General features: G+C 51.9%; 1 protein-coding gene across 2 annotated transcripts in view; it reads right to left on the reverse strand.

Moving 5' to 3' along the window:
• TCF7L1 (transcription factor 7 like 1) overlaps window positions 1-16,844 on the reverse strand; it is a 156,236-nt gene that overhangs the window by 17,359 nt on the left and 122,033 nt on the right. For both annotated transcript variants that reach the window (XM_036333980.1, XM_036333981.1), the window contains exon 4: window positions 880-963. In XM_036333980.1, coding sequence (XP_036189873.1) covers window positions 880-963 — 84 coding nt within the window. The remainder of the gene's footprint in view (window positions 1-879; window positions 964-16,844) is intronic.

Raw genomic sequence — 16,844 nt, forward strand, 5'->3', positions numbered from 1 at the left:
AGCCAAAGGCCATCGTTGTAAGCTTGACCTTATGGTCCGAACCTGTGGTTGCAGGAGGCTGAGTGATGTGGGCTTGATAGAGTTCAGGTGCATGTAACCGAGTAGATTCGAAACCCGCAAGAACATTGTAAACATCTTCACCAGGCCCTTACTTTGCCTCGTGGAATCTGGCTATAAAATAAAGACTCGGCTTGCAGGCTGTGGCGCTCTCTATCAGAGAGAGCAGCGTCCCACCTAGCCCCAGCTTTATTCTCTTGTCTGTCTCCTTTAATCCTGCAACGCCCTTCCTCAGGTTCACCCCTGTCGTGCTGAGGATCACCACTTATTTGGCACAAGGATCACCTCTTATTTGCTTTCACTTTCAGTCCGTGGCAAGTGCTGAGGAGGTGAGACCTGCTTGGGCCCCAAGCTCTGGCCCCCAGGACCATCCCGACCACCCTCTGCAGCCCGAGTAGCCACAGGGCTTGGCAGAAGAGCCCCGGCAGCCCTGCGGGGATTCCCTTTGCACACGCCTCACCTCATTCTTTCCTAGAACATCCCGCACAGAACAGCCCCTTCCACTGTGCCTCGTGCTCCGAGGGGACAGCAGCGGCTGAATGAGCTGTGACAGAGGGAGGCAGACACCATTTCTGGGCAGCCGGGCTCCAGTGGCAGCAGAGAAGAGCCAGGGTTCCCAGCCAGGGTGGGACGGCATTTCCAATCACACACCATCCCAGGAGGGGTGTGTGTGTGCGCTGAGGTGGGAGGGGGCGGGAAGTGCAGCCCCGACAGCTCAGGGACCCACACACTGGAGGCAACACCACCAGACACAGCAGCTTCAGCAGCGGGAGGGGAAGCAGTGACCGCCGAGGTGAGCACTTTAAGGAGAAACAGACTTACCAAGTGTGCTGGGGACGGTGACCTGGTGTCCTTGACGGTAGCACTGGAGGGGACATCGAGGAGGGGCCATTTCATCTGCAGGTACTGAAAGGAGACAGAAAACAGAAGCGGCTGGTGAGAGCAGGCCCCGGCGCCCCGCGAGAGCAGAGCGGCTCCGTGGCTGGGCCACTGGCGAATCAGAGACGTGGTGCATCTTCACCACACCCTCCTTACTGTCCGAATGGGCATCACAAGGCAGGACACACATGTACAGTCACCACCGCCACCCACAGCCCCGCCACTTTGGGGAAACACACAACCCTACAAGCAGCCGAAGTAATCAGAGCCTGTCGGTGAGGGCCAGGTCCTGCCTGCTGTAGTCCTGGGACAAGCAGGGCTCCAGACGGCGATCCCACCCCCTTCCTTTCCGTGTCTTTCAGCATCACACACGCTTCCTACGACATAGCCTCTTCAGAAGAATCTGGTGAATGGATGGATGGATGGATGGATGGATGAATGAAAACCATCTGCCTGACACTCACGGGCACATGGGCAATATCGGTTCATACTCAGGGTGCTGGACTTTTTATTTATGAATTTTTAATTTATTGATTGATTTTAGAGAGGGAGGGAGAGAGAAACATCGATTTGTTGTTCCACCTATTTATGCATTCATTGGTTGCTTCTCGTATGTGCCCTGACTGGGGATCAAACCCGTAACCTTGTTGTATCGGGATGACACTCTAACCAACTGAGCTTCCTGGCCAGGGCTCAGGTGCTGATCTTTACGTCATTATACTGTGTCTCAGCCCTGAAAAGGTTATGCGAGATATACCCTGTCGTCTCCTGCAGTACTGTATTGTAGCAGTCCAAACCAAATACAGTAAACCCTTGATTTTGTGGACAATTTAACAGATTTCGGATTTAATGGACAAAATTTCTGGTCTGTATGTTATATGTGAAAATTAACATCCTGTTAATTTTAAAGTGCTTTTAACTAAGCTTTGCTTATAATTAAACATTATTTTTTATTCACTGTCATTTAAAGAAAATTTTAGCAAACAGGCCATATGTCGGAAAAGACACTGTAGTAATTTCGCCGACATAAGTATTACATATCAACAGCTATAGTCTACACATCTAAACCCGAGTCACCGCTCCTAAACAGCGTTCGGCAAATGACCAGCCTGTGATCACACCACATCGAGTGTGGTAATTGGTTCTGTTGTGAGTTGTGTGACTTTCTGCAGCAGTTTTTTCTTTTTTAAATATATTTTTATTGACTTCAGAGAGGAAGGGAGAAGGAGAGAGAGACAGAAACACCAATGATGAGAGAATCATCGATTGGCTGCCTCCTGCACACTCCACCCTGGGGATCCAGCCCACAACCCGGGCCTGTGCCCTGACCAGGGATCAAACCGTGACCGCCTGGTTCGTAGGTCGACGCTCACCCACTGAGCCACGCCAGCCGGGCTTCTGCGGCAGTTTGAATGGCTAGCCCACGTCCGCATGGGCGCTAAGCCACGCCCCAGCCGTGTGCATTTGTTTGCTCTTGGTGATTGATGGATGCACGCATTTACTAGACCTATTCAGTATAAATTTAAAATTACTTAATACATACAGAAAACTTTTCTGTGAAAGGAGACTTTTTAGACATCATTTAAATAACACAAATGTGTCTACATAAGTAAAAACAGGTAAACTAACCAGTTTGCCAATTTTTTAACATACGCATTCTCAAAACCTACTTGATTTTATAAGACTTTCAGCTTTAACGGATACTCCCTCCCCACCCCCCCGCCCCGCCCCATGTCTGAATTAGTTCGTTCTAGCGAGGTTTTACTGTAATAAATCAGCATGTGCGCGCGCACACACACACAGACACACACTCTTCAGATGAGACGCTTCTCCTTGGCCTGGCATGGCGCAGTCTGGGAAGCGCCAGCGCAGGGGCAGTGAGGGCCTGGGAGAGGCGCCTGCTCTGGGCTCGGGCTGAGTGCTGCGGGTGTAGGCTCTCGCTCCGCCAGTGTAGGCGGTGTGACCCAGACAAGCGTCCTAACCGAGCCTGTTCCTGACTGCAGGCAAGGCTACAGTCACTCACCTTCCTGGTTGGGGGGGATTAGGGGCAATGTGAAGGATTACGCACGGTGCTCTGCAAGTGGGAGACGCAGGACAAATGGCAGCAGTAATTTTCATACGCAAACCATCAGTCTCTGCCAGGAGCCAGAGCACGTGTTGTCTTCGTGTCAGCGCTGACAGGGCGCTCCTGGGCGGCAGACCCGCGCCGAGGCTACTCCGAGAATTAAATCTCGCGTAGGAAATGGTGGCTCCAGGAAGAGGCTCCCCGAGACAAAGCAGTCTTTGACTCATCCTAGCCTTCGTTGCACAATTCCAGGAAGAGAGTCAGGACTTGGCCTGGGCTGTGCACGGGCTGAGGAGAGGGGCATCGACCACAAAGACCGGCAGCGGGCAGGGGCTGGGCTTTCAGAAGGGTGTCCCTGGGGGAGATTAACAACCCAAGGACACATGCACCCCGGCCAGGAGCGGTGCAGACAGTGGGGGGGAGGGGGGGGAGGGGCAGGCAGGCCTGGCTGCAGGAGACCTGGGGGTGAGAATGAAAGAGCGCATTGGGGGCCCCCAAAATAAGGACAGTCTTTCCACTGGGTCCTCCGGTCTCATGGCACGTGCCCTCGACACGCACTGGCGCCATCAGTTAAAACCAATTTCCTCGGCGATGACACCTGTGCGGCGCGGGCCGCTTCAGGGCACCTGATACACATAACGGAGGTGTCTGCAGCGACCCTGCCATGCCAGGTCCAATGACGGTCGGAATTTTCAGAGGAGCTGATGGAGGTAAATACAGGGCAAATGGCTCACCCACCCTCACGCTGAGAGCTGGAGCTGGAGCAGAGGTCTCCTGACTTCACATCCCACACTTTTCACTACGGCACAGCCGGAAGGCTGTTCAAAACAAACAACTTATTGAACACCCAGCCCCACCCCCAGACTTTTCTTTGCTCTGGTGGTTTTGTTTTTGTTTTTTGAATTTTATGGGGCGGGGGGAGGGGGAGGAGGGAGAGAGGGAGAGAGAAAGAGACATTAGTTGCCTCCCAATGTATCCCGACCAGGGATCGAACCTTCCACCTTTTGGTGTAGAGGATGACGCTCCAACCAGCTGAGCCACCAGCCAGAGTTGGTGGGCTTCTCTCTCTCCTTTTGTGCCTGGCACAGGGCTGCCCACCCGAAGCTGAAGGGACGCTCTCCTATAGGGACACACGAGGTGGCCAGAGCTCACACGTGAGTGCTACACATCACACCCATTTCTCTAGGAGCGACAACTACAATATTTGTTTTTAAAAACTCAACGACCATCACAAATATCAGGGGCTAACGTGGTGGCCCCAACCCCCGCTCCCCCCAAGACACAGCAGAAGGCTCCCAGAATCCATCAACTCTACCAGCACCTGGTCCCCTACTGAGAGCCCTAAAAGAAATGCTGAACACCCTTCCTTCTCACTGGCTCCCAAAGGATGCTCCTGATCATGTGTGTGTGTGTGGAGGAGGGGGGAGGGCGTGAAGGAGCCGCCTGAACCTGGTTTGGGACAATGCCTGGAGTGTTGGAGTGTCAGGCATAGAGGCTTGCAGATCCTAACACAGGGTTTCTCAACCTTGGCACTAGGGACATTTTGGGCTGGACAATTCCTTGCTGTGGGTGGGGGCTGTCCCCTGCATTGTAGGGTGCTCAGCAGCATCCCCAGCCTTTACCTACCAAATGCCAGTAGCCCCCACTCTCCTGCCCGCGTGTGATAACCAAAGATGCCTCCAGACTCTGCCGGACGCCTCCTGGAGGGGCAAAACCGCCCCGTGAGGACCTACCCATCAGGTTGAGGAGCTTGTACCGAACAGACTGTGTGTTGCATGACGACGGTCTGTCGGCCTTGGTCCTGGGGCCTTCAAGGTACGAACATATAACAACACACACGCACTCGCTGTAACGCCAACAGCTACCGCTTTTGGTTACTTAGCATTTGCTTGCGTTTCACCTGCCTACCAAGATGAGGGGAATTCCGGTGGGAGGAGGCGTCCGCACTGGACTCTTCTCTCGTCAGGTCCACTCTCACTCATTCTATTTTTTTAAATTTTATTAAAGTTATTGGGGTGACGCTGGTTAATAAAACTGTACAGGTTTCAAGTGAACCATCTATCACATATCACCTGCACGTTGTACTTGTGTTCACTCACTGACTTTAACCGAGACCTGGAAGCTGGAAGGTGGTGGAAATATCCAGCCCTGTCCACCACTGAGGCCAGGCCCTTGCAGGTCCGCTGGGCATGTGGGGACAGGCGGTTCTGGGAGGCTGCACATCTGGCCCAGGACCCTCCAGTTCCAGCCCATCCTGGGGGCTGGGTGTGTGTGTGCGCGTGCAGAGAGGGGTGCATTCTGGGAGGCAGGGAAATGGAAGGCTGTCACTGCCCCCTTTGTACTTTTGTTGTTGTCGTTAATCCTCACCCAGGGGTATTTTTCCATTGATTTTTAGAGAGTGGAAGGGAGCGGGGGGGAGAGAGAGAAACATCGATGTGAGAGAGACACATCAGTTGGTTCCCTCCCGCACAGGCCCTACCAGGGCCGGGAATCAAGCCTACAACCAAAGTACGCGACTTTGACAGGAATCGAACTCAGGACCCTTCAGTCCATGGGCCAATGCTCTATCCACTGAGCAAAACTGGCTAGGGCCCCCTTTATGCTCTTCTGCCTTGTTAAAATTTCGAAACAAGTGAAGGTGGTAGTATTGGGATGGGGGAGGGGAGAGATACCTATAAAAATGCTGGCACCCCTGTAGCTTAGCCATGGAATTACAGTTCTGAGGGAAAGTACTTATTCTAAAGCAAGCATGTCAAACTCGTGGCCCACAACGGATATTTTTGTGGCCCAGCCAATATAACAGTATGTGAGAAACATTTTAATAAGAACCTCATAACTTAATTTTTACAATATCCTGTTATACATAATTATTAATAACAAACTACAACATTCGCTAATGACTGATTACTATAATCATGTTGCATTCATTTCCCTTACACGCCTTCCACGCAGGCGCACCAGTGGGAGCGCACTGACCACCAGGGGGCAGCTCCTGTGTTGAGCGTCTGCCCCCTAGTGGTCAGTGCACATCATAGCGACCCGTCGTTCTGCCATTAGGGTCAATTTGCATATTAGCCTTTTATTATATAGGATAAGGGGTGCTGGCTCCTCTTTTACTTAATGTTCTGGGTCACTTTCTGTGTCTCGGGCCCTTGCCCAGGGCCCTCCTGGGGTGAACCTGGACCAAGCAGGCTGCTCCTGTGGGACTCAGGCCCAGGCCAGGGTCCCTCTGAAGGGAGCTGCCTGGGAGCCAGAGCCCCCATCCTGCAGGGAGGCGGAGACTGGGTCCTTCAGAACTCCCTGCTTAGCATGGAGGCCGTGCAGATTAATTGCAGCTGTGCCCTGGAATTTCCCCAACATACAAATCTTCATGATGTAAAACAGCTGGGAGGAAATCCCAGCATGCCCTGTACAGAGGCAGAACTGCCAATGAGCTACGGGGATTAACCCTCCGCCTCCCAGGAGGTAGGGTCAGCCCCTCCCCCAGCCAGTTTGGCGTGGACTGGGTTGTGGGTGAAGACGCCCACGTCCTCCCCATTCACAGGCTCTCACGGGACACCCGTCAAGCAGGGCCGAGGAGGGAGGGAGCAAGGCTCCGTGTGACAATCAACTGCAGTAGTGCCAGATGGGGAGGGCGGCAGGGGAAGCAAAGAAACAAGCCATCCCCAAAGCTTCCCACGTAAGAACCCCGCCCCTCAGAATCCCGTTTGCTGCCTCCTGGTGGGAGGGGCAGGCCTGATGCAGAAAGAAAGGGCCCTTTTCTCTCCTTGTCCAGTCTTTCCTGCCTCTCTGGCCCCCAGTGGTACACAGGCCCTGGGGCCCCTCTCTGTAATAAAGGGAGGCTCTCCCAGACCCCCCTCTCAGGAAGTTGTGGGGCACGCAGCCATCCAGGAGGGCAGGCTAGAAACCTAACCTCAGACAGACACCACCACCACACAGGCATGAGGACATGTGCAAGATGCTCTCCACTTCCTTTTAATTTTAAAAAAATATATTTTTATTGATTTCAGAGAGGAAGGGAGAGGGAGAGAGAGAGATAGAAACATCAATGATGAGAGAGAATCATTGATCAGTTGCCTCCTGCATGCCCCCCACTGGGGATCAAGCCCGCAACCCAGGCATGTGCCCTTGACCGGAATCAAACCCACGACCCCTCAGTCCACAGGCCGACGCTCTATCCACTGAGCCAAGCCGGCTAGGCTCCACTTCCTTTTAAAGGCAATTTTTAACACCGAGAGTCGTACTATATATTAATGACAAAGTGAACAAACGACCAGTTTCTCCTTACCCTCCTTTTGCCACAACTGGGGACAAAACCCTTTCTCACCAAGACTACTGCATTGGTTTCCCAAACTCTGCAAGAGTTCGGATTTCTAAAAACCATCCCATCAGATGGTTCTTCCCTGCTTAAAATGCTCCCCTCGACCCAGTAGCCAGCCAAGAGGTCGCTGGTTCGACTGCTGGTCAGGCACATGCCTGGGGTTGCAGGCTTGATCCCCAGGAGGGGGTGTGGGGGCATTCAGGAGGCAGCTGATCGATGTTTCTCTCTCTCTCCCTTCCTCTCTCTGTAAAAGAATATTTAAAAAAAATGCTTCCCTGGCTGGCTGCTGGGTCAAGGGGTGCTCACCAGTGATTGGGGCAACCTACCCTTCAGGTTCAACCCTCCCAGCTCCCCACCCCGACACCAGCTGCACTCACGTTCTTACAACCGAAGGAGCCCCGGCCTCGTGCGGCCTTTACTGGTGGGAAAGTTTAATTCCTCCTTCAAAACCCAGTGCCGAGGCCACCTTCCCGGACAAACTTCTCCGCTCCCCCCCGGGGTCAGCCACTCTCTCCTCCACCACAGCTGTGCTGGGTGTCGCCATGGCACTCAGCACGAGGTGCTGTGACCTATTTGCACACGGTCTGTCCTCTGGACTGTAAGCTCCCCGGGGTCACGTCTGCACCGCCAATTCCGCACCCAGAAGCCAACACTCACGATGTGCCCCACGTGGAGCTTCAGCGCGTTATCCCGGTGGTGAGGGCCCGTTTTCACATCCGTAACACCGACTGCCCAGCCCGTGCCCGGGGCCTTCGGAGATGTGCAGCGCGAGCCACCGGCTCTCACACCCGCTGGTTTAGTCGTGCCAAGACTCTGCGAACGCAGCCTGGAGGGGGGGAGGGGGCCCCCACCCTGCCGGTTCCGGAGGCCTGTTTAAGATCCGCGGCCTTCTGTCCAAATGGACACGCGTTGATTTAAATGTGAAAACAGACCCACACCAAGCAGCCAATCCATCGGTGAGGAGACAGAAAGGCTTTCCCGAGTGGGAACGAGAGCTTAGCCCTCAGGGGCCGCCCAGGGAGAGAAAGTGGAAGTCTTAGGACTGGCCCCTGGACACGATGGATCAGATCGAGTTCCGGGAGCAAATGCATAGAGCACGAGGTTTCCACCCACCCCCACCCCTCCCGTCCCCCTGGCGGCGAGCTGTTCCTGCAGGGGCTTAGTTTGCGGCTCTCCGTCCCCACACTCAGGGGCGGAGGCTGGGTTCCCTCTTGAGGTTTGGATGACGGGGAGCTGTTAGAAATGAACCTGCTCAGTAAGCCCATCATTCCCTAAAACAAGCTACTTTTCGATTTAATGCGACACATCTTTTTCCTTGGAAGAGTTATTCGGAGCCACATTTTTTGTCGTGTTTTAAACCGAGGTGACTTTTTCTCTCGGCACCGGCCACAGCACTGAGTCCCTGGCGGCAGGGGACTCCAAACGAATTTCGTGACTGAACAGTAAACTGAGGAAGAAGAGGGCTGGTTGGGCCTCCGTTTCCTCCTCTTTCCCCCAGTAATTCCTTCTTTCCCGGATGGCCTCAAAGTAGTCTCTTCTCTCATTTCAGAGAATCTGCCAACGCTGCCTACTAAAGGTCTGCTTTTAACATCGGCTTCCCCAAGGCCACTGTCGAGTGGTGGAAGGACAGCGCACGGAGGCAGGAGACCAGGGCTCCAGGCTCTGGGCACGATCATTTCACCTTTAAAATGGGGACATTTTGCCCGGCCAAGATGGCTCAGTGGTTGAGCATCGACCTGTGGACCCGGAGGTCACGGTTCGATTCCCGGTCAGGACACACCAGGTTGCGGGCTCGATCCCCAGTGGGGGGTGTGCAGGAGGCAGCAGATTAATGGTTCTCTCTCATCATGGACGTTTCTCTTTCTCCCCCTCTCCCTTTCTCTTGAAATCAACATGAATAAATAAATAATAAAATGGGGACATCTTACTTCATCGGCCTGGAGGCAGGGACCTGGACCAGGTGGCCTCCTGGGCGAGGAGACGTGTGGAGGTGCTCAATAAATACGAGTCAGGAGTCCGAGGTGATCCCATATAGAAACCATCTACGTGAGGAAGTCACCTCCCCTTACAGAACTCTGGGGTCTCACCTGCACATGAGAGGAGCAAGACCTCCCACCTGCAGGGCAATTATCTCAAGAATGTCAGCCCCCCAGGAGAGCGCCAAGCAGGGTGCTGGGCACGGGACGAGCTCTTACCAAATACGTGTTTAGGTCCTGGCTCAGTGGGTTAGAGGGTCATCCCGATATGCCAAGGTTGTGGGTTTGATCCCTAGTCAGGGCACATACAAGAACCAACCAATGAATGCACAAGCAAGTGGAACAACAAGTCGATGTCTCTCCCTTTTTTATCCCCACCCTCAGATATGTTTATTCTAGAGAGAGAGGACGGGAGGGGGAGAGAGAGAGAGAGAGATCTATGGGTTGCCTCCTGTACACACACCTTGACCCAGAATCAAACCCACAACCTTTTGTTGCACAGGATGATGCTCCAACCAACTGAGCAACTGGCCAGGGCCTCTCCCTCCCTCTCCCTCAAAAAAGAAAAGAAATATGAGTTTAGTCAATAAAACTTCTTTTTGTTCAACAAGCCTATGGCCTGCGCGGAAGCCCACTCACTCCTCCGTGGGCGTTTTCTGACGAGCGAGGTCCTGTTCGGTGGCGTGTTAGTAAGTGCTAAGCAACTGGCCCTCTGAGCAAAAACACAAGCACGACCCCGCTTTGTAGCACATGCTGGCATCCACGGGTCAGCAGTCCCACCACGACGGTTTCCAGCCTCCGTGGGAGCGCCCGCAGGCCGTGGAGGGGGAGATGCTAACCATCGGCTGGGTGGCAGCTGGCTCGGCACAGCGCAGACCATCTGCGGGCGGGAGCCGGCGGGTGGCAGGCCCTGCTGCTGGGGCTGCGGCTCTGCTCAGATGGCTTTGGAAGGCTGACACACACGGTCCATGGCCGCAGGGGGCCCAGGTCTTCCCGGCACGTCTGTGCTCACTGACTCTCATGAACACACGCGGGAGGAACTGGCCCCTCCTCCTCTCCCTGTGGCTTGGGCCTCGGCATGGCCATGTCTGGCGAATACTGACAGCACGCCCTCCCATCAGGTGGGCCCGTCTGCCCCGGCCCCACTGGCCTCCGCCTTGGTCTCTGGCCTGCACACATGCCTCATCTTGTTCACCTAGCAACATGGAGCTGCTTCCAGAATGTACCGAGGGCTGCCTCATTCTGAGATCAGCTCCGCAGTACCCACCGCCTGGAGGTGCCATGACTACCAGACAGGTCCATGTCCGAGGACAGGGAGGCGCGTCCCAGGCTCTTGCTGTGACGAACACCCGCGAACACTCATCGTTCTGTTCATGTATGAATGCAGCTGTAGGACCATTTCCAGCTGTGAGGGGAACTGCTAAGTCGGTGCATTTAGGTTTTGAGGAGCATTACCAATATCTCAGTCTACACCGCTACCAGCGACACGAGAGAGCTTACTTCTCATAACTATGCCCACACTGTGTTACTCAGCTCACTGGTGTTTGCCAAATGGACAGGTGGAAAAGCAGCTCATTGTTGTTTCAATTCCCATTTCTCTTATTTTAAGTGAGGCTAGAGACTGTCAAACGTACACGTTCTGATTTGAAGGCTAGAAAAAAGGATGTGTGTGGCCAGGAGGAAGGTACAATCTACTGGGGTGAGGGACAGGGTGGGAACGAAATCTGCAGGTGTAACCCGGGCCGGGTAGCTCAGCTGGTTGGAGTGTTGTCCCAAGACACCAAGGTTGTGGGTTCAGTCCCGGTCAGGGCAGACATAAGAATCAACCAACGGATGCATGAATAAGTGGAACAACAAACCGATGTCTGTCTGCCTGTCTCATCAATAAAAAGAAAAAGAGCCCTAACCAGTTTGGCTCAGTGGATAGAGCATCGGCCTGCAGACTGAAAGGTCCTGGGTTCGATTCAGGTCAAGGGCATGTACCTTGGTTGCAGGCACATCCCCAGTAGGAGGTGTGCAGGAGGCAGTTGATGGATGTTTCTCTCTCATCGATGTTTCTAGCTTTCTATCCCTCTCCCTTCCTCTCTGTAAAAAAATCAATAAAATATTTCTTTAAAAAAATAAAAAAATAAGAAAAAGAGAGAAACCTGCAGGTGTAGGAGCAGGCTGGGCTGATACACATGGGAGGCATCTCTGTGGCTCCTCACACTTCACAAAGGACCGTGCAACCTCTACTGCATATGACCTTTGCTCAGAGGGAAGAAGGGCAGGTCTGAGAGGCGTGTGTGTGTGTGTGTGTGTGTGTGTGTGTGTGTGTGAGAGAGAGAGAGAGAGAGAGAGAGAGGGAGGGAGGGAGGGAGGAGGAGGAGGAGGAGAGCCCAGCAGCCCTGAGCATGGCTGGGTGGACAGGCCAGCGGGCCCACAGCCGCCCTTTCTCATTCTCCCTCCTTCCCTGCCCCATTCGTTACACAGGCCACTCTGCTTCCTCACCACTGGCTTCCATTCCAGTCACTCTGCCTCCATTACTGCACGACCACTGAGGACTTGAGAAAGAAAAAGACAACTGACCTTTTATCTGCCAACCCCTACGGGCCTCTCTCAGGCCTCATCTTATAGGGCAGCTCTGGGGAAACCCGTCTCCCGCCTGGAAGCCCTCTCCCTCCTCGTCAACTGTGGTTTCAGGCTCCGTGGGCCCCCTGGTTGGTCAGCATTTATGGACCCAAATAAATGTCTTGGGCAAACTGCTCGGTGAGAAAAGCCAGTTGCAGAACTTGGAATGACAGTCATCGAAATTTTCTCACTGGGTTTTAGCATTTCAGGCACTTTTCTTATTTTTTTCTTTGTGCTTTTATTATTCATCAGAAAATTTTATAATGACCATTGCAACAGTAAGCAAAGCTATTAAAAGTAACCCTCAGATTAGTTCTTTTTTTAAAACTTAGATTTATTACCTTATGTTTTAGAGATAAACATGCCACTTTTTAAAAGCCTTTCATAGACATGAAAAAAACTGTCATGTGTGCATGACTTGATTAAGCCTTTATTTTTAAAAAATGTATCTTAACTGTTGAACGTATTATAGATGTCCCCTTTCTTTGTGTGTTTTTTCCCCATTGACCCCTTCCACCCTGTACCTGCCCCTCCCAGACCTTCACCACTCTATTGTCTAAGTCCACGCATGCATATAAGTTCCCCTATTAATCACTCCCCCCATCCCCCACCTACCCTCTAAAATTCAACAGTCTGTTCCATGCTTCTATGTCTCTGGATCTATTCATCAGTTTTTGTTCATTAGACTCCACATGAGTGAGATCATGTGATACTTATTTTTCTCTGATTGGCTTATTTCGCTTAGCATAATGCTCTCCAGGTCCATCCATGCTGTTGCAAATAGTAAAGACTTCTTTCTTTTTTACAGTTGCGTAGTATTCCATGGTGTAAATGTACCACCGCTTTTTGCTGATGGGATACTTGGGCCTTTTCCAAATCTTAGCTACTGTAAATCACGCTGATATGAACATGGGGGTGCATATATTCTTTCTGATTGGTGTTTTGGGCTTCTTAGGATATATTTCTAGAAGTGGGATCACTGAGGCAAATGGCAGTTCCCTATTATAACTTTTTGAGGAAACTCCATACTGTTTTCCACAGTGGCTGCAGCCGTCTGTATTCCCACAAGCAGTGCACCAGGGTTCCCTTTTCCCTACATCCTTGCCAACACTGTTTGTTGATTTGTTGATGGTCGCCATTTGGACAGGTGTGAGGTGATATCTCATTGTCATTTTGATTTGCATCTCTCAGTTGATTAGTGACTTTGAGCATTTTTCTTATGTCTCTTGGCCTTTTGTATGTCCACTTTGGAGATGTGTCTATTTAGGTCATTTGCCCATTTTTTAAATTGGGTTGTTTGTTTTCCTTTTGTTAAGTTGTATGAGTTCCTTATATGTTTTGGAAAGTAACCTCTTATCGGATGCTTCATTGGCAAATATGTTCTCCCATGCAGTGGGCTCTCTTTTCATTTTGTTGTGGCTTCATTTGTTGTGCAGAAGCCTTTTTTTTCATGGAGTCCCATTTGTTCCTTTTGTCCTGGTTCCTTTGCCCTAGATTATTTTCATCCCTGAAACCTGTGCCTGCAGTTGACCCAATGAGAAACTTCAAAATTGGCCTCTATGTCTTTCAGCTGCTTCCTTCACCTCCTGTTGGCCAGCAATTCTGTGAGTCCCAGCATCTTCGTGGAGCCAAGGGGTTCAGGGTCTCCCTGTTTCGTGGCTGGGCCATCGTAGCTGCCTTCTGCCTGCCTCTGGTCTCCTGACTCCAGACTCGCTATCCAGGAAGCACTTGGGGGCAGCCATCCGGTTTGTAGGGGGTGGATGGTGGGCTGCAGGTCACCTCGCCTCAAAATGACCATGTCTGCTGTCCACATCGGAGAACAGGATGGTGGATGGGACGCAAGGGGCCCCAAGTCCTGTCCTGCACCGTCACCACTGCTCCTGCTCCCTCCCCAGGTCTTCGGCCCACCCTTCATTGCCTCTAGAAATACCTTTCTGAAACATAAAACTATGCTACTTAAAGCTACTAGGTGGCTTCCCATTCTTACAGAACTGCCTGCTTATACACAGAACCGATTAAGACAGACACAGTGAAGGCTCTGTACAGAGCACTCCATACATGTCCAGTGGGCACCTTCTACTTAGGGTGGCCGTGTATGTGTGTGATATGCCGCAGGAAAGATTTTTTAAAGTGCACAAATAGCTTGAATATAAATCAGCAAATGACAGGTTACAGAAGGGAGGGATCACAGTGAGTAGGATTCTTATGGGAAAACCTAAGATTTTATACAGGGGTTAGCATCTGAGTGGGTAACACAGGCAAGATACATTTCTGTGGTCATTTTACTTTTAAAAAAGATTACACACACACACACACACAAACACACACATACATACATATATATTGATTTCAGAGGAAGGGAGAGAAAGAGAGAGAGAGAGAGAGAACCATCAATGATGAGAGAGAATCATTGATCGCTGCTTCCTGCACGCCCCACACTGGGGATCCAGCCCACAACCTGGGCATGTGCCCCGACCAGGAATCGAACCATGACCTCCTGGTTCATAGGTCGGTGCTCAACCACTGAGCCATGCTGGCTGGGCATCATTTCACTTTTTGAAGCACTGTATGTTAATTACCTCATCTGATGTAACTGAGCCCTAGATATAGATAAAGCAAGTACTGGCATCCTCGTTTAGGGGAAACGAAGCCGGCTGGAAGCTCCTGGGATTACGCAAGGGCATGAACTAGCTGAGGGTCCGGCTGGCGTTAGAACACAGGGCTTTAGACTTTTATGGTGAGATTCAAAGGATCTGGGGCCTGCTTTTTATCTTTTAGAAGCTTCAGTCTCGTCCTGGAATCTTGGGGTAGCAGATACGGGGCATCGGTGCTCCGCCCCATGACAGCCCCACATCCCCAGTCACATCAGGGAGACCCCGGGTCCTCAACCCAATATACGAGGCGGCCACGACACTTGGCTAACCTTGATCTGTGAGGTGCAGTCTATTTACTCTGATTTCAGGGTGAAGGCAGGTGCAGACACTTGGCTGGTGAGCAGGCGGCTGAGAGCAGGCCTCGAGCACTTCTCTGCTGGCCGGCCGGCATGCAAGGACTACCTTCCTAGCCAGACGTGAGGAGCCACAGAGAACGTGACTGGACAGTCAAACCAGTGCTGATCTGCAGAAAACCCATTGACGGGGAGCGGCCTGGGAATTCTGAGGCGGATGGACTTTCCCCTGTGGGAGGAGAAGCTGGAGAGCGGCCCAGGTATTGAGGAGAAAGGAAGCAGGATCTGTGTAGAATCAATGGGGAACAGGAAGTGCTTATCTCGGGCCAGTAAAATACACAAAGAACTGCCAGGCGGCCTGGAGCTGCCTCCCGGGCACAGAGCTGGAAGGGCCTCTCTGTAGAAGCCTCTCCGTCCATCCGTCGCCACAGGCCCAACGTCTGGCCAAAGTCAATAACTCCTGGGCACCAGGAAATGGGAAATGTCTGAGGAGGTCCGTCAGTGGAGGGGCAGTTCTGGGAGAGAACTCTGACCCACAGGCGAGAGAGGATGGTGAGAATGAGCCCACAGCAGCCACCTCTGCGGCGACCAACCCTCCTGGTAAAGCAGCCCCAGTCTAGGTCCCTGCACCCTATGTGAGTGTGCGTGCAAATGGGTGTGCACATGTGGGTTGGCCACTTACAGGGAACAGCAAAAGGATTACATTCATACTGGAGTAAGGGCACAGGGAATTAGGATAGGAGAGGGGAGGAAGGGCTAAGAAATTCTCTAAGTAGATACTTCCTATTCAGCGGTTCTCAACCTGTGGGTCGTGACCCCTGAAAATACATCCTGCATATCAGATATTTACATTACGATTCATAACAGTAGCAAAATTACAGTTATGAAGTAGCATCGAAAATAATTTTATGGTTGGGGGCCACCACAACATGAGGAACTGTATTAAAGGGTCGCGGCCTTAGGAAGGTTGAGAACCACTGCCGCAACACCCAAATCCATCACGCCTCCTCCTCACTTCATATTCCCAATTCCCATCTCAATTCTACGACATAATATCTATAGTTTTAGTATTTAAATTATCCATTGTAACAGGCATTAAACTATATTAAAATATCTACGTATTATATATACAAGGGTGGGCAAAAGCAGGCTTATAGCTGTTCATCTGGAACAATGTACAATAAGCACAGGAATAAACTCTGTTTTGCGTACTTTTGCCCCACCCTGTGTACACACACACATACGTAAAAGGGCGACTCTGATTTCTTGGACACTGTTGTTTACAATGAAGATCCATTTTATGAAAAGTGGGGAAAAGTGATTCAATTCAAATAAAAATATTTAGTAGACAGTATAGGTGCCATGTGGCAACGATTATGCCAACCGGTGACATTTGAGGGACACTGTGTAGAGCCATGCGCATCCCTAGGAACCACAAGAGGTTCTACCTACAAACCCAGAAGTCAGCATGTCCCAGGACACAACATTCTGTTCTTCCCAAATGCTTCTCACCAGACCCACCCCATCCTCTTGTGCTCACCTCGGTGGAAACCTCAGAAATCTGCCCTCCACCCTCTCCCTCACTGTCGGCTGCCTAGCCTGCCACGAAATCCTGTCCATTGGCTGCCACAGTATTTTCTCATCTCTACCACCCCTGACCTTGCAATGGCCCCCTAACCCCTCCCTCCTGGCCTGAGCTCAGCCCCCGCTCCATGCTGTTTGCACACCTGCTGCTCCACGGAATTCCCTGCTCACAGCCAGACTCATGGACCCGCCCTCATCGCCCTCTGAGCTTCTTGGCCACAGGAACCAAATCGTATCTGTCCCTTTTGTGCCCACAGCCCTTGGCCTGGCACATCATTTGTGAGAGGTTCTTGATGACTCCTGCAGGGTGTTTTAGAGCTCACGGCATTAGAGACGCCAGTGTCCCTCCCAGCCAGCTCTAGGCAGAAATATAACCAAAGACCAAAGACCAAAAGCAGCCAGTGG

The sequence above is a fragment of the Myotis myotis genome, unplaced genomic scaffold (assembly GCF_014108235.1).
Source record: "Myotis myotis isolate mMyoMyo1 unplaced genomic scaffold, mMyoMyo1.p scaffold_m19_p_14, whole genome shotgun sequence".
Lineage (NCBI taxonomy): Eukaryota > Metazoa > Chordata > Mammalia > Chiroptera > Vespertilionidae > Myotis > Myotis myotis.